We start from the raw sequence: 27185 nt of genomic DNA, 5'->3' as shown, positions 1-27185 counted from the left end.
CACACACACACACACACACACACACACACACACACACACACACACACATGCACACACTTCTACATGTATCATGACTTCTTTCTGTGTATTTGGACCTACAGTGTATAGCTATGAACATGTGTTGTGGATGCTTGCTTGATTTCCCCATGTGTCCCTATTTTTAGTAGATTTAACAGACAGTGTCATGTTTTTTCCAGTGCCAGCTTCAAAATGGCTTTGGAGGCCCTTCCCCAGCTTCACAGTGGAGCAGACAAAAAGTGAGTCTTTGATAGTTGGACTGAGCATGCCTCGTATATGAAGTGATTTACGCACGTTTCATTCAATGTACGCAATTTATCTTCCAGTTTATTTATATCCATGAGAGCGGCCGGACATTTTCTAACTACATATTGCATCTGTCCTTCTGTCTCTCTGCCCCCCATCCCAGGTTACTGGAAGAACTGCTGAATAAGTTTAAGAGCAGCATGCAGTTACAGCTCACCTGTTTCCAGCCCTCCTCCGTCCAGCCCATCAAGAGATGAACCTGTTGTCTAATGTGTTCCCTCGTTCATGTGCAATGTATCAATGGACGTTCATCCAATCATTTCACTTTACTCTAAGACAAATACCTACGGCTGACTTACAGTATACTTAGTTGTGCACGGGTGTCGCGCACCAAACATACGGTAGCTGATCTACAGTACAAGCTTACAACACGTCACTCGCGTGCAACTAAGTATAAATCAGGCTTTTCTCACAACTTTATGCTATAAGAGCACCTATAAACATCTAATCACGTTGCCACTTTGAAGACACAAATTAGATCTCAGTGTTATTGGTCAGGACAGTCCCTGGGTGACAGATTCATGTTGATTATGCTAATGTCGGACCGCCTAAATGAGTAGCTAGGCTATGTCATGGTGACTATGGTTCAGGGAAACTTGGACCATAGGCATTTATTTACAATGTGTAGTAGGCATCTCAGTCCATTCGTCTTAACTTTTACACTTGGGATTTGTTGTAGATTTCAAGGTGGTGCTGTTTTGTCCTTTGTTACCTCGATGGCCAAATAAACAAGATAGCCTAACATGGCAGGGATTGGATTGATCCGCTTAGTCTTTGGTAGCTTGTCACCCCATTGTCCTGACACTGCTGTCATTTCACACTCCTTCACTTCAGATAAATGTGTTTCACAGCTATTCAGTGATGACTGGTGTCTGGGTATGAATGATTAATATATATAGTAGTAATGTCTTCAGGGAGTATCGGGTCTGCAAACTAGCATGCACTGAGTATGAGGACACAAAATCTCACTCCATAAATACTTTATGTAAGAATAAATTATTATTCTTTATGGAAAAAACTAAACAAAATGTAGATATCTGCAAACATGACATGGACTGCATTCTGGACAACACTGATTCAGAATTATAGAATTGTATTAATTAGTATTATAGAATCCATCTATGCCCCAAAATCCTTTACAACTGGACATAGTACGAAGCAGAATAATATCAGAGTTTCCATTGAGAAAGACAAACGCATGAATTGACATGCAAGGCAAAATACCGAATTGGCAACTAAAGTTGCATATGAGTATTAATACAAAGTGTTCAACAGCTGCTATCTATGTGTATTACTGAGGGACACCCCTCCCTCACCCTAACCACCACACACAAATCCAACTCCAAGCTTACTCTGGCAGTCCTGAAACGTGTCTGCACATAACCGCCGGTGCACGGTTATAGTAGTCGTAAGCTGAGATACATATAGCCCTCAAAGTGCATAAGAGTGACTGCAATGCTGCAAAAACGGAAACATCGTTCTAATGTCGACTGTGTGGGCATTTGTCATCTCCATCTTCCCCAGGTCCTTAAACTACAGCAAGAATGTCCTCTTTCATACAGACTTACAGTAAAACGTGTGTGTCTATCTGTCTGTCCATGCAACAAGGGCAGGTTTACCACAAGCCATTCATCTCTGAAGATCCTGCCCATCGGTTCATGCAGCATAGACACACACAAACTGGTCTTCTGGGAGTAGAATGAGTGAGTAGTGTACAGAATGGGGCCGAGGGTGGGGTGGGTGAACGGCCGTATCGGGTGGGGTATGTCAGGGCGGAGAAGACGGTTATGCTACAAAAATGCCACAAAATTCTCAAACCTCATTCCTGGCAACCAGGACAAAGGTGTAAGACCTAGTGATACGTTTGTGGGCGTCACGTCAAGAAAGAAAGCCAACGGGACGGTTGTGGTGAGTGAGTCTGGTCGTCTCTCAGACGTAGCAGACAGGAGGAAGAGACCACACCCCTAGCTCACATGAGAAAGTGCAGCATCTGGCACTGACTGAAAAAAAACAACCATAAAACAAGTGATTGTCAGTTCCCCATTATAATTTAAGACCTAGATTGTGTTGACAATGTCTCCTAAACAACCTCTGCTGGTACAGTATTGACAAATCAGTATTTCTTTGGTGTCACGATTTCCCAGACAGGGGGAAAAGCTGTGCATGGCGGATTCAATTTGTTTTGATTCTCTGTTCTAAACTTAGCTCGCTGTCCACCCACGTTATTCATTCACAAAAGCAGGTTCAAAGCCTGAGGTCTCATCCGTCCTCTGACGGTTCTGTTTACAGTAACGGAGGTGAAGAGGGGAGTTTTTCACCAGAGCTCTGTTCCATTCAGGAGACAAGGTGACAGGCCCCAGAAAAACATGTTAACTTTGATCTGGCTTTAATCAGGGCAATGTGATTTCTGTGAAATATGAGGACGTAGCATAGCTTATGTTTGGATGGTAGAGAGTTCAACATCTTTAAGTTTGCTGAGTTGAAGATCGTAGTGGGTTAGAAAAAGTATTTCATTGTGCAAGTTGGATGTCTATGCATTAACTAGAGGCCACCAAACAAACAACCCCACAGCAGTACATTGTGTATTATCAAATGAGATACATGTCTTTAATTTCAGGCTCTGCCTAAACATTTCTTCTAATACCCCTGCCCTTAAATTTAAATCAGTGAGACTAATAGTTGGTACACAGCTGGCCAAATTGGACTTAACCACATAAACCCTCACGTCCCTATTCTGGGGCAAACATTCAGTGAAAATGGCAGATCTACAAGCTCACAACGTGTCACAAACAGTCACATTGTGAGCTTTGTAGATTGACTATTTTCTGCGAAGATATTTGGTGTAGAGGGAATGGAAGGGTGCGGACCAAGTAGTACAGTATAGAGCCCTGGGGGACCTTTGGTCAACTACTGTAAGCATAACTTGACAACCAGTGAAACCTGTGTTGCAAACAGACCGTGCATGATGGTTTGCACTACTACAGTACTATGACTACTACTAGAAATGTACAGTACACAACAATTTACAATTTAGGCATTTAGTAGACACTCTTCATCCAGAATGATTTACAGTAAGCAATCCCTGGGAAGTGATGTCATCATTCTTGTTCATTTTATCTTTGTGATGCATTTAGACTTTTTACTATTTTTCCATGGAAGTGTAACTGTTATCTAGTGTGTGTGTGTGTGTGTAAGCAGAAGCCAGGAAGGTGTTCTCTGGCACAGGGCGGAAAGTGTAGCTTACGTCTTCCTCCCTCTCTCCTCCCCTTGTGATGTCATTCACATTGTTTATGATAATGATGTTTTTGATTAACCACCATCATCCTGTATTGCAAACATACTTCCTGCACACACACACACACACACACACACACACACACACACGCGCGCACACACACACGCACACGGACACAGATAATACACTATGCTTGTAAAGTTCACATATACACATTGATTACACACAAATGAAAATCCTTATTTAGGCTTAAGCCATTTATTTATTGTTTAGAACAGTAGCCTACTATACAATGCAATTGAGAGGGATAAAAGCATACAAAAATATGACACCTGAAAAGTTAAACGATAGATTATACAGTATGTTCATACATCATGGGTTAAGTGGACAAAGCTTATCTAAGGTGTGACGTCTCAAACCGTTTCTCGTCCAATGACACCCAAGTAGAATCTCTGCTATCATAATTTAAACAGTAAATTGTGTTGATAGTGTCTCCAAAGACTAGAAAAAGGTGTCTTAAAGTATTTACAGAAAAAGTGGTTATTCTGGAAAAACCTTAAAAAATAAAAAAAAACACTAATAGTTGCCCGCACAAGCCTTTATAGTAATACAGTACAATCATCACAGCTGTCAGTATTAAAAATCCTGAGATCCTGAAAACCTTTATGGTAGAAAAATGGCCACTCTTGCTTTAGACACACACACACACACACACACACACACACACACACACACACACACACACACACACACACACACACACACACACACAATCCACAAACATTTTGCTTCTCAACCAGTAAATCTATTTTAGCCATTTACACCCTGGTGTCATTATGTCATTATAAAAAGTTAAAAAAATATATATATATATCATTATAAAAAGTTATACAAATTTGCAAAAATGTTCAGACGTAAAAAAAAAAAAAGGATAGCCGATTGACAAGCTCACAACGCATCAAGCTGTGTTGTGAGCTTGTAGTTTGGTTACCTTCACTATTCATCGTACGATCAAGTGGTGTATATAGCACGTAAGTGGTAGAATTATACACATTGTCCAATATCAGTCTCAGTACAGTTTGGTTTCGCCCTTATAGTCTCATGGACCGAGCTGTGAAGGCTTCGGTCTAGTTTGTGATCCAGTGAATGATCTCCCCTTCATCTTCTCCTTTCTTGTCCTACACACACGCATCCTTTCCATGATGCACCACTAAGGTCATTCCTGCAGGTTACTGCTGTGGTGGTGTGTGATGACCCTCTGGTAGTCCTCGGTGGGGCTCATGTGGTCCGTGACCCCCGGGTGGTCGTAGCTGCGGTAGTAGTGGCCACCAGACTGCGGGGTATAGTACAAGAGCTGCCTGGCAATCATGGGTTCCACCTGTGAGAGTGGAGGAGATCAATGCTCAGTCTAGAAAGGTATTTATCGAACTATACCCTTATGTACGCTGAAAGGCTTCATCAAGATTTTATCACTTCATGTCCCCTTTAAGATTGTCGCTTCACAGCAGCCAGTTTGGGGTTGCCATTGTTGTTGTTTCTCATACACAAGCACGCATGCACACGCGCACACACACACAAATGCTCACACGTGAAAAAAACAAACCAATTTGTCTCTTCAAATAACGTCTCTGTCGGGTGGAAACTTTTCATGTCCAAAACTGTTACATTTCAGGATTCAAATTCATAAGTAGCAAAAGTAGCAGATCTACAAGCTCAAAACGCATCGCTTGTGGATCTGGAACTTTTGCTTTTGTGTGACGCTGTAGTATGATCAAGTAGGGCGTTAATTTATGGAAAAACACAAAAGGTTAGAATATGGAGATAGGAGGTTTCTGCCAGACACCAACGATAAGTAGCCTACTGTGGTTGTGGAGGAACTGAAAGTGGAGGATAGGGTACAGCGTTTTCATAGTAGTCAGACATGAGGAGCAGTAATGAGTGGAAGGACAGTTACCTGGACAGTGAGGGTCCTTCTTTGTCGTTGGGGGTCCATAAACTCTTCTCCAAAACTCAGCAGTACCTGGAAACGAGGCAGCGGTCGGCCGTGGAGCCCATAGCCCTGTATCTCTGATAGGAGAGTCATAAACAAGGTTAAGTCAGATGTAGGAGAGCAATAAACAAGGTTACATGTAGGTGCTGCAACTAACTATAGATTATTTTCTATAGCGATTATTCCATCGCTTACTTTTTTGAATAATCGAGAAGCTGTTTTTTTTATATATTTTGAAATTACGAAAAATTGTGAAAATAGTATATCTACAAGTTTACAACACGTCGCATTGCACATTTTTTAAATTATTTTCACCTATAATGAAATGCCCAAAATAGGTTTTGATTAATTCATTAAATTATTGTTGTTGCAACCATCTCCCAAAGGGGTCTGGGGATTGACATACGTGAGACATTTTGGCAAAAAATTGGTCATTTGACAGAAATTCCTGTGAATTTGATGTGACTTTTTAGATAATGTGACTGGAAAGTCCTGGTCATGTAGTCTATGCAAAGCAGCACCATTAGCTGTCAGCGTCACACAGCTGTGGTTCTGGCAGGTGGGCGGGGATGAGGTGGCAGCACTAGGAACACGTGACTGTTTACTCAACATGGGAACAGGGAACTAACTCGACTCTGAATAGGGTCGAACAGTGGTTGTCAAAGTGGGGTCCGGGGCGGGGACCCCCAGGGGCTCTTGGGGGGGGATTCCATGGGGGTCCCCAGCTAAATTATTTAGTATGGCATCCAAACCACTTCAATCCTATATGCATCGACTATTTAAAAAAAAAAATCAGATCAACAAGGTCACAGCGTGTCACATCGTGAAATAATGTGAGCTTGTACATCTTCTATTTTCAAAACGTCTTGACATTTAAAAAAAATATATTTGTTTTCATATTCTTGTACATTGGGTCGGATTCAAACTGGGGCGAGCAGTTATAAAGTCTATAGCCTTATATTTATGTGGTATGCGCTGTGACCGCTGGCTCCCTGCCCAAAAACTATTTTCTTTAGTCAGAATTGATAGTGTACACATTCAATTGAAGCATTGCATATTGTATCACAAGCTTGAATTGAAGTGAATTCATGCGTACATATACTTACACACACTTACATAATATACATGCAACCATCTATACTGGACATATATATACATACTGTACACATGCTGCCTAAACAATCAGTTACTGCCCAAGTCACCATGTGTCTTACCTGTTAAATAGTCCTGTGTGTGGAGGAGTTTAGAGGTCACCTCCCTCTCCAGCTTGCTAGGTTTGTCTCCATAAGGGGACATGCCTCCCTGCCAGTACACCCTCTCCAGGCACTGCCTGCGGGCATAGAGGCCGTCTGGGCCCATCCATAGTCGCACGCCCCTCTCCAGGGCAGACGGCGGGCTCGGGGAACAATCCTCCGCCCTCCTCTGAGCCGAGAGGCTCTCCACAGGCAGGGGGATGAGCTCCGGACTCCCCGGACTGAGGTAAGGCTTGTCCTCGGCAGGGCACGGAGCGATGTGACAGCCCTCTGGGCTGGAGGTGGTCACCTCTCGTATCAGGGTGTCGCGGAAGTACACCGACACATGCAGGCGGAAGTCTGAGTGAAGGAGAGAGAAACCACATGTGGGGTTCATAAGGAGCGTGAAGTGAAAGTGTCTGTGTGTGTGTGCGCGTGTGTGTGTGTGTGTGTGTGTGTGTGTGTTTGTGTGTATTTGTGTACCTGATAGTGTGTCTGCTGGTCTCATGCTGTTGTCCAGTGTGTAAGGAGAGGACTGCGAATCTGGTGAGCTGTAAGAGTAGGAGAAGGTTCCTTTGAACTGGTACCCTGCATGAGCAGAGAGACAGACAGAGAGAGAGACAGGGGCTCAACACAGGCCAAACTCAGAGGAGATTCACGTTTCACATGCTAAACATCACATCACATCACATACATCCACACCAAGAGTTATATTTACTTACATATTCACTTACGTCTGTTGGTTCTGCACTTGGACCGATTTTTTCTATCTGCACCAAATCTCTTCACCAAAAATAGCCGATTGAGCTTGTAGATTTACTAATTTTGGTGAAAAGATTTGGTGTAGATAGAAGAAAACGGCTACTACTACAATGCTCATGCAGAAACGCAATGAGTGCCAATTTAACTCAGAGTTACAGGTGCATTTTGCAAACCACTGGACCCATCAGCATCAAATGTTTTTCACATGTATGTTTCATACATTTTGAAATATATAACTTTTAAAACCTTTAATTTGATAAAGGAAGTCAATAGAGATAAATTGGGCTGAAACTTTGCCCATATGGATATGACTAACGTCCTAGTACTGATGACATTCATGTCTGCGGTCCACATGGAAGCCAGAAGAAATGAACATAGGCTTTTACAGTGCAGACATACAGACAGCTTGTATGATAAAATCTCTACTGAGGCAGCAATTATATATTCAGTGGTGGCAGTACATTTACTAAAGTCCTGTACCATTTTTCAATACTTTATACTTTCTACTCCACTACATCTCAGAGGCATTTATTGTACGTGTCACTCCATTTCTATTATTTGAAAACTTTAGTTACAAGTTACTTTGTAATTTTTTATTTAATATTATAAAACATACATTACCCACTTAAGCCCCATTTTATAATTCGGCTATTCGAAAATAGCTGTTCTACAAGCTCTACATCGCGTCACGATCGAAAGATTTTAAACACAAATCGGAGTACTTCTTCCACCACTGTACAGTATATATAATATATATATGAATGCACTCCATAACTGATAGGGTCAGCAGCACCGTACCATTCTCCATGGATGGGCCTTGCCACGACAGGCTTCGAGGCGGGTAGGGACACTGGGCGAAGGGGATCTCTGGCAGGGAGGCCTGCTCTGGGAAATAGTCTCTCCACACATCTGGAGTGGGCATGTACCCCGGCACCTACAGACGGTGAGAGAGAGAGAGAGCAGGGTTAAACATGGTGTTAAACATGGTGTTAACACACATGATCATATTATTTATACAGCATGACAGAGGAAGCAGTGTGTAACCTGTGACCTTCTCCCTATACTCTTGGCATTTGGTGTATCTGCATATCATGCATGCTCATCTGACCTTTTCTCACACATCCAACCTTCATGTGGCTTCTCGTTCTCACACACATACTGTATTACCGTACACACACACACACACACACACTAGGGCTGGGCACTTCACTGAAAATGTATAGAAAGTTTAGAAACCAATATTTAGGACCAATAACCGACTTAATCTTGCTCAAGTTTGTTAATCGAATAATCGAGAATCCGTTTTCTTTTAATATACTGTATATTTTTCAAATTACTTATAAATCAACGAATCAACAACCAAAAATGTTGATATTTTTTTCGATTAATCTGATAAACCACTGTATTATACTTTGTTGTTGCACGATGGTGGCATACAAAATAGCTAAAATAGACGATCTACAAACTCACAACATGTCACATCACAACGCTGTGAGCTTGTAGATTTGCTGTTCTCCCATTTAAAAAAAAAGAAATGTTCATTAATCGTTATGTTCATTAATCGTTATCACCCAGCCCTACACACACCACCCACAACATTACAGGAGAATTACCTGAGTCTGCACAGCAGAGTAAGAGGGATGCATGGCAGGATAGCTCATTGGACTCAATGGACTGTCCTCTTGTCTGGGTCCTACATTGCAAAGCACACGTTCATTAGACTGACATGAACATTCACATAGGCAACATCATAAGAAGCACAACCTAAATATACTGTTTGTTTGTGACTACTTGGTAGTCTGGCGGTCTCTTCACCTGACAACTTCGATAAGGCTGTTTCTATTTACAGTCAGCTCACTGACCCTTGTCAAAACCCACTGGTGCAAGAACATTATCATTAACGACTACTGGTAGTGATGCAAGATAATACAACAACAACAAAAACAATGTTTAAAAAGTAGTCCTACATAAAACCTTTGTTTTGGCCAGATCCAAGCGGTTAAAGAATTCTAAAGTTATTTATTCATCAGTTTTTAAGTGATTTGAAAATAGCATGTAGGCTAACAATGTGCATCTGTTATGTTATTTTGTTTCTGTGTAGTAGAGCAGTTCTCAACCTTTTCAGGCCGTGACCCCCCAAAATAATCATATTTTAACTGGGGGGACCCCCCATCCTGACAAGCACTTGGAATTGTAGGAGTTGAGTCATTACATTTAGTTTGACTCGGTTCCACAGATAAATATTGTGAAAATAGCCAATCTAGAAGCTCACAATGCCTCACAACGCGAGGCGAAGATCAGCTATTTTCACAATTTTTGCCTCTTTCTTATATTATTTGACAATTTTGCCAATGTTTGACCAGTTTTTATAGTATTGTTTACCTTTGATGCAGTAATGGTCTCGTTTCATTTCATTTTATTTTTAAAATATTTTTTTAAATTAAAAGTCCTTAAATTGTCACTTCACTATCATCTGGGGACCCCCCAAAAAATCATGTGGGGACCCAGCTGGGGGTCCCGACCAACAGGTTGAGAACCACTGTGGTACAGTACAGTATGTCTAACATGAGGTGAGCCTGTGACTAACTTTTCTTTGCTCCCTCTGGGATGACTCTGTAAACTTTATACGGGTCCGAGATGTCCAGTTGGCTCCGCTCCACCATCTCCTCAAAGTCATTGCTTTTGTTGAGGGCACACCGTAGGCGTGTCTTCCAGGTCGGCGGGTCCGGCTTATCGATGCCTTCTCGAAACTTGCCTTTAAACAGAGCCCAGGCCTGCAGAAAAGACGTCGGTATCAAGTTAAAACACTGGTTCTCAAATCTGGTTTCAGGGACCAGGACCAGCTATAGGACCCTTAGGGGTCTGTAACTCCAAATGTTTCCATTTGTACACACTCAGAGTTAATCATGGTTTTACAGTGTAGATTGGGGTTCCAGTTTAGTTCAGTGATTCTTAACTATTTCAATTTCAAGGACCCCCCAGTTTGATATGCATTAGCCTATCCTCCGTTAGATACAGGTTTTAGTTAGTTTTTTTGCTCTGGGACCCTAAAATCCTTGGTTACCTGTAAGGATCAAGTATATGAGTTACAGACCTGGAAGGGTCCATTTGGTTCTATGTACACTCTCAGAGTTAAATTTGCTCAAGAATTACAGACCAGTAGGCCTATAAGGGTCCATTTGGTTCTATTTGTACACTCAGAGTCAAATTTACTCAAGAATTACAGACCATTAAAATAAATCTATGACAGTCTTGATCCTAGACGATAGGGTCCATTTGGACCCCTGATGGTCCGTGGACCCGACGTTGAGAAACAGTGAGTTAAAAAGGTTGTGCATTCATTCAGTAACTTGTCGGTCTTGTGCGCTCTGCGTCCCGGACGCATAACCTATACTTGTCCCTTCAATTTACCTTGAAAAGCGCGGCATCCTCATCACGGTTGTAATCCTGCTTCCCGGCGTGTTTCCATGGTATCCTGAAGATGCTGTGGTCGTCATTCTCCCACACCAGACCGGGATAGTTCCCACTGTCCACCTGCTCTATGAGCCAGCACCGCAGTTTACCGTTCCCACTGCTCCCACCAGAACCCCCGTAATCCGAGTCAGAGTGCATGTTCTCTGGATCCACACAGAGATGTCCTGTTGTCACTTTGTTGCTCTAAATTAAAACAATAGTAGCGGGTTGTTGGCTGTTCTACCCTGTAGGCTACGAGTGGAGTGACACAACGCCGTGCCGTGCCGTGCCTTGGTCTCGGTGTTTCCGAGGAAGTTATATGAAATTGTCTCTTCTCTTCTTACCTCTGAAACTCGAAACCTGTCAACTTTTGTGATCAGTCTCAGAACTTCTGTCAGAAGCTTTATCAATACGGCGGGCGGCTTAAATCTACCCCACCGCGGCGGGGGCGGAGACTATAATCGTGTTCAATGGAGAAGATGCTGCGCCAAGACACCTGCTGCCATGTGCCATTCTGATGATCTGATGGGGAAACCCTCATCAGCGTCAGCCGGCGGCCATACGTCGTGTTAACACCCGCACACGTGGAAAATGTAGACGGTGTGTTCAACGCAGAGGGAGACGAAAACAATTCTTTGAAATGGCAAATCAATGGTTGAAAATTTGAAATAACAAACTTTCGTGTCAATAGACGTTTTATTAAATAAATCATACAGTACACACACACATACACACCTCAGGTAAAATTAAGTTATAGCCCACTTCGGATAGTAGGCTAGCTATACACTGTGTGAGCACTCCATGGGAATTGGTTGCACACCGACTCATTCAGTGGATATTAGTTAGTATTCTGTTTATAGCTTTGTGTTGACGGTTTCTCTCAGTGCTTTATGTGTACTACTATAGTCTATAGCCTATAACCAAAAGTGACACATTTATGACATATGCTAATGATTCTTATTGTTGAATGTTTCAGATTCGACCAATAGTTGAATTTAATAATAATAATACAACCAATTTATATAGCCCAGTGTTTTTCTAGATAGGCCTACTCAAAGTTTCTTTACAAAATAAAACAAAGAGAAATAAATAACTAGTTAAAAAGGCTAAAAACTAAGCAAACTAAAACATATGATTGATTTAAAACATTATGATGAGCCTGTATGTCTACTGTGCAGAGCAATTCCAATAGACATAAGTTTAGCATGACAGACACATATCAAACAACACAATAAGTTACCTGGGTAGTAATATGCAGTGCAGTGTGTGGTTATTATTAGCCTATATAAATGTGCTTGTGTAGAAGCCAACTATACAATACAGGGTGTTAATTGAACTCTTGAGAGTGTATTAATGCACTCAGAGTTGAATCAACACTGAGCAGTTTGCAGTGTGTACATAAGGCCATATTTTGAGGTTCTGCTTGACTGCCCTTGCATGTTGTTTTGACAGTTGGAGTCAAGACTGCATGTGTCATGTCAAAAGAGACTTGAGACCAGTAGTGGAAAAAGTACTCAAATGTTTTACTTAAGTAAAAGTATCAATATTGCAATGTAGAAGCACTTTGCTACAAGTAAAAGTCCGGAATTCAAAATTGACTTGAGTAAAAGTAGTACTAAAAGTACTAAAATGTTTGAAAATAGCAGATCTACAAGCTCACAATGCGTTGCGATGCGACACGTTGTGAGCTTGTAGATCGGCTATTTTCAAATAGCCTAGGTATAAAATAGGGCTAAAGTGGTCAATGTATATGTATATAATAATGTATATCTGCAAAGTAACTAGTAACTAAAGTTTTCAAATAATTGTAGTGGAGTAAAACTGTAAAAGTACAATATTTGCCTCTGAGATGTAGTGGAGTAGAAGTAAAAGTACTGAAAATTCAAAATACTCCAGTAAAGTAAAAATACCTCAAAATTGTACAGTGCTTGAGTAAAATGTACTTAGATGTACTTACAGTAGTTGCTTTACACCACTGCTTGAGACCATGAGCTCAAAATCCCCCATTGGGTTGACTTTACCCTATGTGACAGTCAAAGTATCATTGAACATACACTATCCCATGCAGCGATTCCCAACCTGTGGGCCGGGGCCCACTGGTGGCCTGTGAGGGTATTGCTAGTGAGCCCCCAAATAATTGGCAAAACACTAAGATTTGAATGATAATATAACATGAATATATACAAAAAAAACAGTGGTCAGATGGGTGGGCCGCAAACGCTTACAAGAATTTCAAGTGGGCCCCGATCCAGAAAAGGTTGCGAACCACTATCCTGTTTGACAAATTAGCTAATAGTGCACTGGATGTATAGGAGTTCAACCAAACGTCATGGTCACTGCTCATCTAGAGTGGGCTGAATGGTCAACATTAACTCCTCTCACAGTCATTCTGTGGGAGGCAGTGGTTTGCTCTTGTGTAGATTGGACAGGGTTGATGGACATTGTCTGTCAGGAGGGCTTTTTGACTGGCTCATGAGTTATGAGCCAGGAGTGGGGCAGCAATGCCGTTTGCCAAGGCCTGGTTTTTGCGGACCAATAGGTTTGCGATCTCCTCATCGTCGTTGAAAGGATTCTTCTTATACTTGTCCGTCCACCATGCTCTATACTGGTACACAGAGAGAGGGAGGAGATTGTTATTTATGTTGCAACAAAAAGTAGAAAGGAGAGGAAAAAACTGAAAGGACTTGAAAAAATAAAGTGTAATAGAATGTATCATTCTTACACGCTTCTTTTGAAAAGAGAGATGGTAGACAAATGAAAGTGTTTAACCACTTTCAACTTGGCATTCCCTTTTTTTAATTATATGGGCTTGAGTGATGTTTCTACTCACATGTGTCAATTCACTGTTTTCAAACTCCTCCAGCTGACGTAGAAAGCCCAAGTTGGGCCCAGCACTCGGCCTGGCTGCCCTCACAGCAGCCAGTGACTCCACCCAGCCCCGTCTCGTCACTGTCATGATGTACGCCACCACCAGGGTCACACTACGGGACACGCCTGCCACACTGGAGGACACAATAAGTACGCATTTTACTTCATGTGTTGATCAATTGGTTCTTAGGTGTTTTTTTTCTTGGTTTTGTGAAAATAACTCAAACCCACGGCAGGTATTAGCGCTGGGAACTCATGTATCTCAATGACAATGGCATTTAGCAGGGACTCTTATCAAGAGTGCCTGCTAAATGCCTTACAAGTGCCAAATCAGAGTAAATGGCATGAACCTTATAGTCAGCAAATGACAAGGCAAATAGTCACATGAGAAGAGTATCCCTGCTTGCATTTGGATCAAATTCCACCATAACCATCAATGTCTCCACCTTTTCAAATGACTATTACAATTGAAAACAAAGAAATACAAAGTAAGAAAGAGAGGTGGACTGTTCACTCTACCCCAAAGAGCTTCTTTTTTTTTTTCAAGAATAAAAATGTACATTAAAATTATAATTTGCAGCACCTGGTAAAATAATTATCTAAATGTGCAGGAAATGTTGCCCAGCAGCCATATGATATTGTCTTTTCAAAGTGAATGGCATCTCGATCAGTCAACTAGGATTTATTTTTCTTTATTTTTTTCTCACCTTTGTTTTGCATGTTATATTTAGATGTATGTACAGTTAAATTAACACAGGAATATGCTGTTTACATTCAATCAATATAGTTGTTTTCTATTTCTATCTCACCAGTGGACAAGGCAGCCTTCTCCTTTAAGTCGGCACTCATGGATAAACACAATGCTGTCTTTGAAGTGTTGGATTCTGATGAGACAAACAAACACAACATTACTGCAGAACATTACATGGTCAAGATATTCTGTAATAGTCATACATCTCGATTGTCAGCACACAGTAATCCTGTAGAAGTGGGATACTTACAAGTTTTGCTTAGAGTGGTCACCAGCAGATATACAAAGATATGTCATCTCCTGGAGGGATAAAAATAAAGGCTGTCACATTATGAAATAAACTCTATACATACTATATCATTATAATAATAATAGACTACTTTAGATGCAGACCCAATGGAACACCTTTGCAGATAACCCCATAATGTTACATTTTAACTTTAATAGCATATTGTGTCGTGAACATCATTGGAGAATGCTAATAGGCAGACAATTCTTTTTTGAGCAGTTTGAACAGACTCTTAAACATCTTGGCCATTTGAGGGGTATTTATCCTATAATCCTCATATTATAGGGCATAGCAGGGGTGGCCATTTTTTGGTTCCACTAAAAAAAAAGCATTTTTCCCATAGAGATTTCCAAAATTATTTATATCAATTATTTTAAGCCTAGAATCAAGCCATCCAGGGTCCTGGTGAATCATGACCATAAAACATTTTTTTCTGTGAAAGAAAAAAAAAGGCAAAACAAAGGGTATTTATTAAATATAATATATCATATAATTACATATTCAAACGTTTTTTTTCACAGAATAAAATGTTTTATGGTCATGATTCACCAGGACCCTGGATGGCTTGATTCTAGGCTTATTTGGAAATCTCTTATGGGAAAAATGCATGGGCTATTTTGAGTGGAACCAGAAAATGTCCGCCACTGCTATGCCTTATTGGACAGCCCCCAAAATCTGATATCTTCTGGACGTTCAGCCATGAGTGATCACTGTGTGTGTGTGTGTGTGTGTGTGTGTGTGTGTGTGTGTGTGTGTGTGTGTGTGTGTGTGTGTGTGTGTGTGTGTGTGTGTGTGTGTGTGTGTGTGTGAGCGAGCGAGAGAGAGAGAGTGAGTGAGTGGTGAGAAAGAGAGGGAGAGATTGGGTAATGTGCACCTGACAGCTGACGGTGCATACATAGCCCCAGTAGACAGAGAAACCACCTTGTCCCTAAATGACTACACCTCAGCAAACACCCCAGAGCCCTCTGGGACACACTGAGACACAGGGGTCCATATACTGTAGGCCAGCTTCTACAAACTACCACACAGCACAGTATACCGTATGCACACACACACCAACACGTTTGCAGTTTCCCGACCATGCACCTAACACCTTTGCAATGTGCACGTACTTTCTTCCATCTAGAATATGGGCCGAACAGTAGATTGAGCATTTTATTTTAAATGTATTTTCTACACACAACACATTTAACAGTGCTTGTAGCAGCGCAGCCAGCCATATGAAAACATCCCTTCCGCTGTCTGTAAACGCTGAGCCACCTTCCAAGAAATCAACCCTTAAAAAGGTTGACTGTTGGGTATGCAAATAGGCCGTCCATCTGGCCAGTACTCTGCAGTCACAAAATAGACCTGAGTCATCATCAGTGTGACTCCACAAACTATGTCACATCTTGTAACTAGTTAATAGATCAAACTCTACAGTGCAGTGACAGAAAGCCCCACTTAATCTCTATAGTTGTCTGATGAATAGCAAAAATAGCCAATCTACAAGCTCACAACACGTCACAATAAGCTTGTAGAGCTGCTATTTATTTTATAACTTTTTAAAATCAGGTTAATGTGGTTAATAAGTAGGAACAGCAGATAAGGAATGACAGCATGTATCTACAGTACGTCCAGTGTGTCCATAGACTGCCACATAATTTGTGGCAAAACCTTTTGAAAAGTTTTGGTGGTTGACCAGTCTCGGTAGTGATACTGTAGTAAAAGTTGCTGTTTCTCTTTAGCACTTCAGTTTCTTTGTAGTGAAAATATTTGGATAGAGAAAGCAGACAGAAATCTCTAAATGGCTTTTAGGCCTGCTTTCAATTGGAAAAGATGAAAGTTGTGAAAGAAGCAAGTGAAGATGTCAGCTGCATTCTGATAATACAGTGGTCAAACGTCAACAGATGGGTGAAATCTGGTAACACGACATTTGTTTTTGTTTTGTTTTTTCTTTATTTTTTTCTCCCCAATTTTTGTCATGACCAATTCCCCCATGTATAGTCGCTGTCACTGCCAGACCCTACTTGTTGGTCTTGAGGAGGTTGTAGACAACATGTGTCCTCCGATACACTGGCAGTTGTTTTACTGGGAGGGCAATCAGGGCATAACGTGTGCGGACGAACACAATTATCCCGCCCAGTTCCGCTTCCTGCTGAACAGGCGCCCAGACCAACCTGTAGGAGTTGCTAATGCAGCGACAGAGATCGCCTTCCCCTGCCGGCTTCCAACCCGCAAATACGGCCAACCGTGTGTACCGTGGAAGAATCCAACCCTAGTCTCTACAGTGGTGGGCAGGAACTTAACACCTGCACCACCCGAACACCCATTTTTGTTGGATGCAAAGTATGAACCTCTATAAGTTGACTCATCCACAATTGTATATAACATCTTTATACAGCAAAGAAACTCAAACGCCACTGTGCCAAGAAAGAAGAAAATCTTTGTCTTGGTCTTCATACGTTCTAACGTAGTTTTCGGAATCTGATGTTCCACCTTAAGTGCTTTATCGATGCAAGAATGGCTAAACAAATACATTTTAGTTTTACATAATAATCTTAGGTTTCCTAATCAGGGCTTTGTCATCTCTATGCAGAAGCTGAAGTGCCTTTGAGCAAGGCACTGAACCCCCAACTGCTCCAGTGGAGCTGCTAAGTGGCAAACAGTATAAGACTGTGGTTGTACTGGTCAGCTCCCAGGTTTTAATGTGTGTGTCTGTGTGAATGTGAAGCAGGGCGTTCTTGAAAAAGATCATTCGTTCTCGGTGAACCTCCCCTGGGTAAATAAAGGTAAAAAAAACAACAAAAAACACTACATTATGAAAATGGAAATCACCCAGAACAAGTTACAACTTTCTAGTCCCCTGTGATCATGTGTTAGTGTGAGGTTTGTCAGTACAATGCTCCTATACAATCTAGCAGGATATGAAAAACTAGAAAACTTGTAAAGAAGTTGCTCTTTCAAAACTTTATGGACATCAGGTTGCAGGCTGATTGAGCCAAAAAAAAATTGGGTTCGATGATTATATCTATTAATGGATTGGCACTTTAGGCATTTTAGGAATGCATTTTATTGGAAATGTGTTTAATTGAAATTAACATAAAACTATTCAATTGAACAGCATGTTCTTATAAATTATTTGTAATTTAATGTCTCAATATATCGTAGCATAATATTCAGCTACTGCAGATCACTACAGGTGAATTCCCAGTCTGAGACTGATACTACAAGTCAAAAGTACTTTCCCTGCAAAATTGAAAATAAGAAAGTCTGACTTTCACATCAGTGTCTCTAATCCGTCATCTTAACAAAAGACACATTGTAAGAACACTGAACACGAACAGCATATAGTTGTATATATTGTATTACATTGCGGTGTGTGTGTGTGTGTGTGTGTGTGTGTGTGTGTGTGTGTGTGTGTGTGTGTGTGTGTGTGTGTGTGTGTGTGTGTGTGTGTGTGTGTGTGTGTGTGTGTGTGTGTGTGTGTGTGTGTGTGTGTGTGTGTGTGTGTGTGTGTGTGTGTGTGTGTGTGTGTGTGTGTGTGTGTATGTATGTAGAGTCTAGACTAGAGAAGTCTCTGGACAGACAGTAGTCATCCTTCCACTGTCCCTTCATACCAAGATGCCACACAGTGTGATGGTAACAGGTGACATCATTGCATTAAAGAGCATTAAAGCCTGGATGTTTAAGAGTGGGCAGCATGTGGTCAGTGACTCTGTGTCAAGGTCAGGCAGGCAGGCAGACAGACAGACAGACAGACAGACATGGTGTCTCACCTCCAGGTTGGGTGCAGCTTTGTCATGGATAGAGAGGATGTGGGTGATATTGTGCCGTGCCAGCAGCTCCCTGTCTTGAGAATCTGGGGGGAAAAAACAAACAAACAAAAAAGAAGAAGTAGTCTCAAGTCATCCCCTTCCTCCAATCACAAATCAACCCACATAACCCACAACTAAATAAAGACTTTTCTCTGTGCCAACAACACCCTCCCCATATATGTCCCAAGCAAATAAGGCCTTATAGGTCTGCTCTTATTTTGAACTGAAAGAAAAACCGGAAAACCAGCGTTTCTAAAACAGCCCAACACCTTGGCCCAAAGCAAGAAACAGTACATGTTCTAATCAAATTTTGTTCCTTAAAAGGAAGCCAAGCTAGGACAGATGCATGTTTCTCATGCTTTGCACGTTTGTAGCATGCTGATGTGATCTATACATGCCCAGATAGGGCAAAACCCTCTGTCAAGTCTGGATGGAAATTAGGCCCATTCCTAAACTGAAATAAATAAACAAAAATGAAATTTGTAACAACTGTCTATAGACTTCAACAAAGTATGAAGTTTGAGGGTATGGACATCTTAAAACGTTGAAATGCAAATGGTCAATAATGTTTAGGCAAGACATGCAGAAGGTTTGTATTCTAGGTCAGATAATGAAGCGCATGTCCTCTAGTGTGTTGTTGGGTATAAGATAAATGGGATTAGGGGAACCCGCGAGGTGCTGATGTTCTGTTAGAGCTGGTGACAGGATACCAATACACAGTCACCCTACACCACACAAACTGTTCAGCTCCGGCCTTGCATGTTTAGTGTCGGAAAGGGTAGCCAAGAAACACGGCTTGATAGCACGCTGCACGCGCACTCAGCTGTTAAAATAATGTTACAATATATGATGAGCGAAGCTCGAATGTCAATACAGCATCGGTGGCCAATGTGAAATGGATGGAACAGCATCATTAAGACATTTCCTGACACAGTATCTCACACTTTTCCAATGTAAAGAGTTTCTCCATTCTTTTCAGACATAATCAGTGCAGTCTCTGGTACACAAGATCAACAACCTCATCTCCAGTGATGAAAAGTAATTAATGGCATTTACTCAAGTACAATTTTGAGGTACTTTGACTTTACTTGAGTTTACTTTTAATTATACTTTATACCTATACTCCACTACATCTCAAAGGCAAATAATCTACTTACTCCATCACATTTGTTTGACAGCTTTAGTTAATAGTTACTTTGCAGATTTTATTTGATTATTATAAAACATATCAACCACTTAAGCCCTAATTTACACTTCGGCTATTCTAAAATAGTCAATCATTTGAACCTTTTTTAAATTTTGAATACAGGAATTACAGGAGTATTTCTACATTGTGATATTGCTACTTTTACTTAAAAAACACTACTTCTTCCACCACTGTCTGGTACTCAAGATCAACAACCTTATCACAGAGTCTCAGTTCTTAGGAAAGGTGTTGAATGGAGAGTCCACAAGGGACACCCCCATGTGAAGGGGGAACCCCTCCCACAACCATGAGCCTACAAACAACCACCCCTGAAAGTAATCTATTTTCTCCAACTGCTGACAAAGACTTTAAGGTCCTTACACACCACCGTGGGCAAGTTTTTTGTGTGCGATTAATTGTTAAATGTTTTGGTTAGGTTTTCATTTTTTCAAACCGTTTGTGTCATGAGTACATCCACACAGAACGTGAATATCCAGTGAATATATCAAGCTAGGCAACGTTCATTCAGAACTAGATTGATTTATCACCACAAATAAGGCATCAGCTAGTTTTCCTGCAAAATACTCGCCGGCCGATTTTCGTATAGTTTATTCGTCCACCCCTGGTGTTTAAAGACCTTTATCACACACACACACACACACACACACACACACACACACACACACACACACACACACACACACACACACACACACACACACACACACACACACACACACACACACACACACACACACACACACACACACACACACACACACACACACACAGGGTCAAGAGATCTATCCACTGTCCACTGTAAATGATTTGCCTTAATCACATGAACCCTAGCATCCATATTCTGGCCTGGGTGTGTCATAACACGCTGTGACACATTGTGAGCTTGTAGATCGGCTATTTTCGGCAAAGAGATTTGGTGTAGAAGGAAAAAAAGGAGAGGACCAAGTATAGACCCCTGGGGTCTATTCTTGGTAGTATAACAAAGTAGGGTAGTGGTTCATATTGTCTATAGAAACAGAGCTCAGTGCTGCATGTCACCACATGCCGCTTCACAGGAGGAACTGAAACGCTCTATTACATTACCCTAACAATAAATCATTTTATTCAGAAATTACATGGAATGAGTGGGTGGCACTTTACCTTTGTAGTTTCCTAGATACAGATCCGGCAGGACCTTAAGTGAGATAGAAACTCAGGTTAGAAACGTAAAATCATTCATAACTTAAGTCATGTTGAACTTCTAAACTTTCACTTTCCAAACATTTATTTAAAGGGTGAATGTTATAATAATGTATTGTTAAACATTATTATATATATTATATAAGTTATAAGTTGTTGTCATGTCAGTATCATATTTTATTTGAGTGCTGGGATCCAGTTCAATGTACTGTACCTTGTTTATTCCATTACCCATGTCCACAAATTATCTTAATTAATTAATAATAATAAAAAGAAAGGCACATGAAGTTGAGTTCCTCAATTTAACTCCTAGATTAGATCATTCTCCACCAAGTAGCCTATTTGTAGAAGCTGGTCAGATTCCTTGACAAAGTAGAATAATCCGGTGCTCCGGTATTGCGTCGCAGCAGTCAAGCCCACTCAACAGGTAGATCATTTAGAGATAATTTGTCATGTGCCGTGTCTTCTGGTAGTTTCCTCCGTGGACAAAGAAAGTGTGACCTGGGGTATAATAAAGCTCTCAACAAGTCTGGTCCATGTGCTTCAGTGCAAGTTAATTGAGAATCTGTTGGTTTGGGATGACGCAATGTGACCTTCGCAGAGCAACGCCTTCTTGGATATATATTTAGCCCACCAGGGATAGGTCATGGGACAGTCACATACCAACCACAAGATGGTTGGGGGCCATTCCGTCCTGGCACTTCAGGGCAGAGGAGGACAGAGCCAATAGCAAGTACTGGAGAGTCGATGGCAGCTGGCCATATTTGGAGCAATGACCTCTGAAGGAAGGAAATTGCAAACTGGCAAATGTCATTTTGGCCAGTTGTTTGGGTGGGCCTATAGGCATTTAATATATAGGACTACACTTGAATTTATACAAAGTTATTTGTATGTGTGTTTACTTAATGGAAAGATGACTGATCTACAAACATTGAACAATGAACAGATCAGAACAGAACAGAACACAAATATTAGCCTACAGAAGGATGAGACAATTATATTATAGGCTAATACTTTTCTAGCATGCAGAGGCTTAAAGTGGCCTACAATGATGCCGTGGGGATTCTACTTAAAGTCCCTAGATGGCATAGTGTCAGTCACCTGTTTGTAACGTGTGGAATCCATACATGTGAGGCTCTCCTAAGGCACTCTATGTATATGGTTTCATGTCTCGCCTGGATGAGTCCCGGAACAGTATTATTGAGGATATCTTTTATGATTTTATGTTTTTTTAACTGTATAATTGATGTTATGTGTTTTGTCTATTATTTGTATGTACTGTGTCTATGGACCCCCAACTAGATTAATTCTTCTCCAGGCCTTCATCTTTCTTCCTTTAGTTCCCTGTAGTCTTTTACAGGGAAATTTCTACCATGTTCTTGTAATTTACTTACAAATCCCCCATTAGGCTGTGAATTGAGATGTTTTTTGGTTTGTTTTGTTTCTGATGATGATGAATGATGATGATGATGATGATGGTGGCAGTAATGGAATTGATTGGACATTCAAAATAGAATGTATGTTATGTTTTATCATGTGACTTACAGTAAATGTTACACACACCTCCTTCACGTCTCCTGTTAAGCGAGATATTTTTAGCACAGCATTTGTTTTGTCTTGGGTTCCTGTGTGTGGTTTGCCATGACAAGCAGAGAGTGGAGGCGTTTACAAAAAGCTGTCTGTCACTGTGGCTCACATTCATTGATGCATTATAAACAGTGGTGTAAAGTAACTAAGTACATTTACTCAAGTACTGTAGCCTACTTAAGTACAATTTTGAGGTATTTTTACTTTACTGGTGTATTTCCAATTTTCAGTACTTTTACTTCTACTCCACTACATCTCTGAGGAAAATATTATAATTGTACTCCACTATAATTATTTGAAAACGTTAATTACTAGTTACTTTGTAGATTTTGATTATTATTACAAAACATAATAGCCAATCTTTTTCTACATAGCAGTATTGATACTTTTTCTTATGTAAAGAATGTGAGTACTTTTTCCACCACTGCCTGCTGAGGGTAAACTTGATGAGTTTACGTTCGCTTTAGTAATTTCACCAGTTCAAAAAAAAAAGAAGAAAAAAAAGAAAAGAAAATCCAAAATAAGAGACCCGGAAGTCCAAAGTTTCTATATCCGCGCTATGTTCGTTCACCAAAACTAACTTGACGTGCTAGTAAATGATTTTCAGTCTCGTTACTTATAGTCAACAAGATCTGCTTTGATTGTTTGTCTGTCTTTGAACCTCTGTGAGCAACAATGTCGTTGTGGTTACTGGGAGGACGGTTCTGCACGCATAGAAGTGAAATCAGCAGAGCTATGAAAGGAATCCAGCTTTACTGGTAAATGTCAGTAGCATAGGTGCAGTGCAAAGTATCATTTTGTGCATTTCTTCAAGAGAAGTATTAGCTTTTTTTAGGTTCAGATGTTTTGTCGACATTTGGGGTGCATTTCTCCTTTCCGACATGTCGCCTTTCCGACGTTGACGAACCCTATACCTAACCCTAACCCTAACCCTAACCGCACGCGGAAGCCACTAGTCGGAGTGGTGAGATGTCGGAATGGAGAGTGAACACCCGACATTTGCACTACATGTGTTTTGTAGTTCCATATCTCTGCACTAGAGGGTGCTATGTTTGTTGTGTAGACATTTATATTTAAAGTGACATTTCATGGGTTTGTATAGGAAGGGGGCCTGTCTGATAAAATCGAATATCAAATATCTAAAAAATGAATCAACTTAAAAACTGTTTGGGGTGACATTAAAATGACCCCAAACATGTTTGAAAGTGAAATAACCATTATAGCCCAGTATCACAAGAGGGCTTAGCTGTTTTATTCTCTTCTGTTCTGTTCTATTCTATTTTCACTGTTAGAATTACCACGACTATTTTGTGTGTTTGCTCCTTATAGTTCTTCTGTGACGTCAGGAAGACAGCAGGTTAATGGAGTGGACTTGTGTTATGAGCAGACTGGTAAGGGGAGCCATGCTGTCCTCCTGCTGCCTGGAGCACTGGGTAAACAACACAACACATGCTAGAGCAGTTAGTCCTCAAACTATTTTGTGCTGCGGACCCCCACATTGATATGTTATTTGGCCGCGGACCCCAAGGTTTTGTGCCAGGTACCCCCAGTAGAGAAGATCCATGTTAAAACATTCAAAATTTTTCAAACGCTTTCAAGATTTAAAAAAAATGCCAGATGTACAAGCTCGCAGAGCGGCACGAAGTGTCGCGCTGTGAGCTCCTATATCTGCTATTTTTTAATAGCCAAAGTATAAACGGATAAAGTGCTGTATTTTCTTTGCTGGGGACCCCCTGGAACCCCCCCAAGGACTCCTGCCCTGGGGGTCCCCAGACCCCACTTTGAGAACCAATGTGCTAGAGAAGTACCGGTAGGCTAAAACTAGACTCACTCCCTTTCTTCTTCTCTTACATATATTTTATTTTCTAATTATTGCACATTACCCCAGGGGAAGGGGAAAGTTTCATTGGCCAAGTTCATTCGCACATTACCATTTTCATCCCAACGCATCCTAACTATTACGACAGTGGCCACTGGCAAGTTACTGAACAGTGAGCAATATAGTATGACAGCCACTATTACTTTGTGTGTGTGTGTGTGTGTGTGTGTGTGTGTGTGTGTGTGTGTGTGTGTGTGTGTGTGTGTGTGTGTGTGTGTGTGAGAGAGAGATTTTTTTTAAAATTAATAATATGTGTTTCCGTTTTGGCCTCTCCCACCACAGGAAGTGCTCTGACTGACTTTGGGCCTCAGTTGAAGTCTCTGAATAAGGAAGTGTTCACAGTGGTTGGCTGGGACCCCCGGGGATATGGACGCTCTCGCCCTCCTGAGAGAGACTTCCCCCCAGACTTCTTTGAGAGGGACGCCAAGGATGCAGTGGATTTGATGAAGGTCTAGTCCAGTGGTTCTCAAACTTTTTAATTTCAAGCGGTATCCCCAGTTTTGCTGGGGACCCCCTGGAACCCTGGAATGGATGATATATTTGCATTTATCAAAGGGAATGATTGACAGTTGAAATAGAAAGTATGTGGATGAGGAAAAACAGCTAAGTATCGCATTTCAAACTTCAAAGTCATATACCGACTTAAAATGAAGCTCCTTGATCAAATGCAGTTGTGGGAGAATTTGAGGTAAACATTATACCATACATACATTCTAGACATTGTGCTAAGTTAAAGCATTAGCCTGCCTCATGGTGAACTGCTGTCAGTCTTGTGCTTTAGAACATACATGCCTGATTTACACTTGGTTGTGTGTTGTGTCATACGCCGATAATAGCTCATGTGTGAGCTTGTAGACTGGCTATTTTCAGCGTGTGACACCCGCGTGCAACCAAGTATAACTCAGGCTTTAGGCGATCAAAGAACTTTTCCTCTAAAAGGTTTTCCTTTGCAGGCGTTGGGCTTTCACAAGTTCTCTTTGCTGGGTTGGAGTGATGGAGGAATTACAGCCCTGATCGCAGCGGCCAAAAACCCAGGCCTCATCAACAAGATGGTAGTTTGGGGATCCAATGCCTATGTCTCACAACAAGACATCAGCATTTACAATGGTACTAGAGCTCCACCTCTGCTGCTACAAGCGCTGCTCTGTGAGCTTGTAGATCTGCAAGTTTTTAAATTTCTTTGAAAATGTTCGGATATGCCCAAAATCGGGCCACCTGTGTGTTTGTAATATTATGTGTGTTCATGCGTGTCTGTCTACTCTGTGTGCACACCTAGCTATCCGTGATGTGTCCCAGTGGAGTGTGAGGATGAGGCAGCCCATGGAGGAGATGTATGGAGCACAGCTCTTTGCCAAGACCTGGGAGGGTTGGGTGGATGGGATTTCACAGTTTGCTCACAGACCAGAAGGTATTAGCTTCATATTGCCAACAAAGCCACCTGAGTGTTACTCGATCACCTTTAGACAGGCTGGCAACAAGGGCAGTATGTACTGTATCACTGATGATGAGGATATGTTTTTTCATACCAGGTAACATCAGCATTCAGCACAGAAACATCTTGTGATGTTTATTTAACATAGCAACTTCTTCTGTAATAATGTATGGACATCCCCATGGGTACCTAGGCATAATTGAAAATGGGGAAGCAACATTTAGAAGTGACTGGGGGGGTTCCAGAAGGGGGCTGGCCCTCCCCACTCTGGAGGGGGACTGCCACTTCCCCCTCCGGAGGGGGACTGGCATATTCACCTCATTGCATGAGCGCCTGTAGCTGCCATTTCTTGCAATTTAGTGTCTTCAATCTTAACAAATAAAGCTACTCTTCTCACTATATTGCTCAGTTTTTTTTATGGTGCATAGCATAAGAAAGGGCAGAGTAAACATTTAAGAAAAAAGTTACATAGTGCTGCTTTAACATGGCACTTTGGCATTTTTAAATGCTTTGTTCATTTCTATATTACCTTCCGAACAGATGACTCAAACTAAGCCACTTCACACTTGTTAACTTGTCTTTTATTTAGGGAACATCTGTATGGACCTTCTGCCTTCTATTAGCTGTCCTACCCTCATTATTCACGGAGAGAAAGACCCCGTGGTTCCCAGCTTCCACCCGCAGTACCTACTGAAACACATCAGGGGCTCACGGTGAGAACACACGCACACGCACAGATGTCAACTTGTGTAATAAACAAGTACGTTATTTGCTTTACCCTTTTTGTTTTTAAAAATCTACTGTACGGTAGGTTACATTTGATGCCAGAAGGGAAACACAATCTTCACCTGAGGTTTGCAGATGAATTCAACAAACTGGTGGAAAACTTTCTGGATGAGTGACTCGTATTCAGAGACAAGGTTAGGTTGGGTTGGCCAATGAGAACTACAAAGGCTGCTGTCTTATTCTAAACGGATTAAACAATTATTTTTGCACAATATACTTGAATGTTGGGTGGCTCAGTCTTTGCTGTTGTGATAATTTCATTGATTTCTAGCCTATGTAACCTGTCTGTATTGTTTGTCACTGAATTTCAATTACATTGTTGCATTAAATGTATATTTTGATATGATGGAATACTTTTGAATATTACTTCAAGTAAATATTGTTTTTGCTCCAAATAAATGGAAAATAAATAAG

At 41.1% G+C, this 27185-nt stretch overlaps 4 protein-coding genes across 13 annotated transcripts in view; 2 read left to right on the top strand and 2 right to left on the bottom strand.

The window, feature by feature from the left end:
- exoc2 (exocyst complex component 2) overlaps positions 1-1082 on the top strand; it is a 61292-nt gene extending 60210 nt beyond the window's left edge. For all 6 annotated transcript variants that reach the window (XM_084065652.1, XM_084065650.1, XM_084065654.1 and 3 more), the window contains 2 exons: positions 198-257; positions 428-1082. In XM_084065652.1, the coding sequence (XP_083921778.1) occupies positions 198-257; positions 428-521 (154 nt within the window). In that variant the 3' untranslated portion in view covers positions 522-1082. The remainder of the gene's footprint in view (positions 1-197; positions 258-427) is intronic.
- Positions 1083-3847: 2765 nt separating this feature from the next.
- Positions 3848-11363, bottom strand: LOC311051209 (interferon regulatory factor 4-like). 2 transcript variants are annotated; one of them, XR_014601392.1, is made up of 9 exons: positions 10955-11363; positions 10131-10317; positions 9157-9236; positions 8342-8477; positions 7265-7369; positions 6764-7141; positions 5514-5626; positions 4303-4937; positions 3848-4248 (listed from the first exon to the last, which is right to left on the bottom strand). XR_014601392.1 is itself a non-coding variant. In XM_084065655.1 (8 exons), exons 1-8 carry the CDS (start codon positions 11153-11155, stop codon positions 4776-4778), a joined length of 1362 nt encoding a protein of 453 aa, XP_083921781.1. In that variant the 5' UTR covers positions 11156-11363; the 3' UTR covers positions 4266-4775. The 2 variants fall into 2 exon arrangements, 1 of the variants encoding a protein (XP_083921781.1); XM_084065655.1 differs by lacking the exon at positions 3848-4248 and having other exon boundaries at positions 4266-4937.
- A 326-nt stretch (positions 11364-11689) lies between these two features.
- Positions 11690-21622, bottom strand: LOC311051211 (dual specificity protein phosphatase 22-B-like). 2 transcript variants are annotated; one of them, XM_084065659.1, is made up of 7 exons: positions 21302-21622; positions 21049-21082; positions 18663-18745; positions 14866-14915; positions 14674-14748; positions 13827-13998; positions 11690-13601 (listed from the first exon to the last, which is right to left on the bottom strand). In XM_084065659.1, exons 1-7 carry the CDS (start codon positions 21320-21322, stop codon positions 13467-13469), a joined length of 570 nt encoding a protein of 189 aa, XP_083921785.1. In that variant the 5' UTR covers positions 21323-21622; the 3' UTR covers positions 11690-13466. The 2 variants fall into 2 exon arrangements, with proteins under 2 accessions (XP_083921785.1, XP_083921786.1); XM_084065660.1 differs by having other exon boundaries at positions 11690-13596.
- A 1637-nt stretch (positions 21623-23259) lies between these two features.
- Positions 23260-27185, top strand: bphl (biphenyl hydrolase like). Of its 3 annotated transcripts, none has more exons than XM_084065657.1 (7): positions 23260-23432; positions 24004-24065; positions 24836-25002; positions 25507-25660; positions 25830-25961; positions 26575-26698; positions 26797-27185. In XM_084065657.1, exons 1-7 carry the CDS (start codon positions 23350-23352, stop codon positions 26885-26887), a joined length of 813 nt encoding a protein of 270 aa, XP_083921783.1. In that variant the 5' UTR covers positions 23260-23349; the 3' UTR covers positions 26888-27185. The 3 variants fall into 3 exon arrangements, with proteins under 3 accessions (XP_083921783.1, XP_083921784.1, XP_083921782.1); XM_084065658.1 differs by having other exon boundaries at positions 24004-24107; positions 26814-27185; XM_084065656.1 differs by having other exon boundaries at positions 24004-24107.

The sequence above is a fragment of the Gymnoscopelus microlampas genome, assembly GCF_963454915.1.
Source record: "Gymnoscopelus microlampas genome assembly, chromosome: 9".
NCBI classification, from domain to species: Eukaryota; Metazoa; Chordata; class Actinopteri; order Myctophiformes; family Myctophidae; genus Gymnoscopelus; species Gymnoscopelus microlampas.
Note: the sequence above shows the minus strand (reverse complement) of the source record. Positions and strands in the feature narration are given on the sequence as shown.

What these genes read in the sequence shown, in the direction of transcription:
- LOC311051209 (XM_084065655.1), bottom strand. Translation starts at nt 11,155, where the DNA reads ATGCACTCTGACTCGGATTACGGGGGTTCTGGTGGGAGCAGTGGGAAC. An exon ending in AGGATGCCGCGCTTTTCAAG is followed by an intron (nt 10,318 to 10,954) that starts GTAAATTGAAGG and finishes TCTTTTCTGCAG; the next exon opens with GCCTGGGCTCTGTTTAAAGG. An exon ending in GAAGGACCCTCACTGTCCAG is followed by an intron (nt 4,938 to 5,513) that starts GTAACTGTCCTT and finishes CCACTCTCACAG; the next exon opens with GTGGAACCCATGATTGCCAG.
- LOC311051211 (XM_084065659.1), bottom strand. Translation starts at nt 21,322, where the DNA reads ATGGGTAATGGAATAAACAAG. An exon ending in GTATCTAGGAAACTACAAAG is followed by an intron (nt 18,746 to 21,048) that starts GTAAAGTGCCAC and finishes TTTTCCCCCCAG; the next exon opens with ATTCTCAAGACAGGGAGCTG. An exon ending in GAAGGCTGCCTTGTCCACTG is followed by an intron (nt 13,999 to 14,673) that starts GTGAGATAGAAA and finishes TGTGTCCTCCAG; the next exon opens with TGTGGCAGGCGTGTCCCGTA.
- bphl (XM_084065656.1), top strand. Translation starts at nt 23,350, where the DNA reads ATGTCGTTGTGGTTACTGGGAGGACGGTTCTGCACGCATAGAAGTGAA. An exon ending in ATGCAGTGGATTTGATGAAG is followed by an intron (nt 25,003 to 25,506) that starts GTCTAGTCCAGT and finishes TTTCCTTTGCAG; the next exon opens with GCGTTGGGCTTTCACAAGTT. An exon ending in AAACACATCAGGGGCTCACG is followed by an intron (nt 26,699 to 26,796) that starts GTGAGAACACAC and finishes ACTGTACGGTAG; the next exon opens with GTTACATTTGATGCCAGAAG.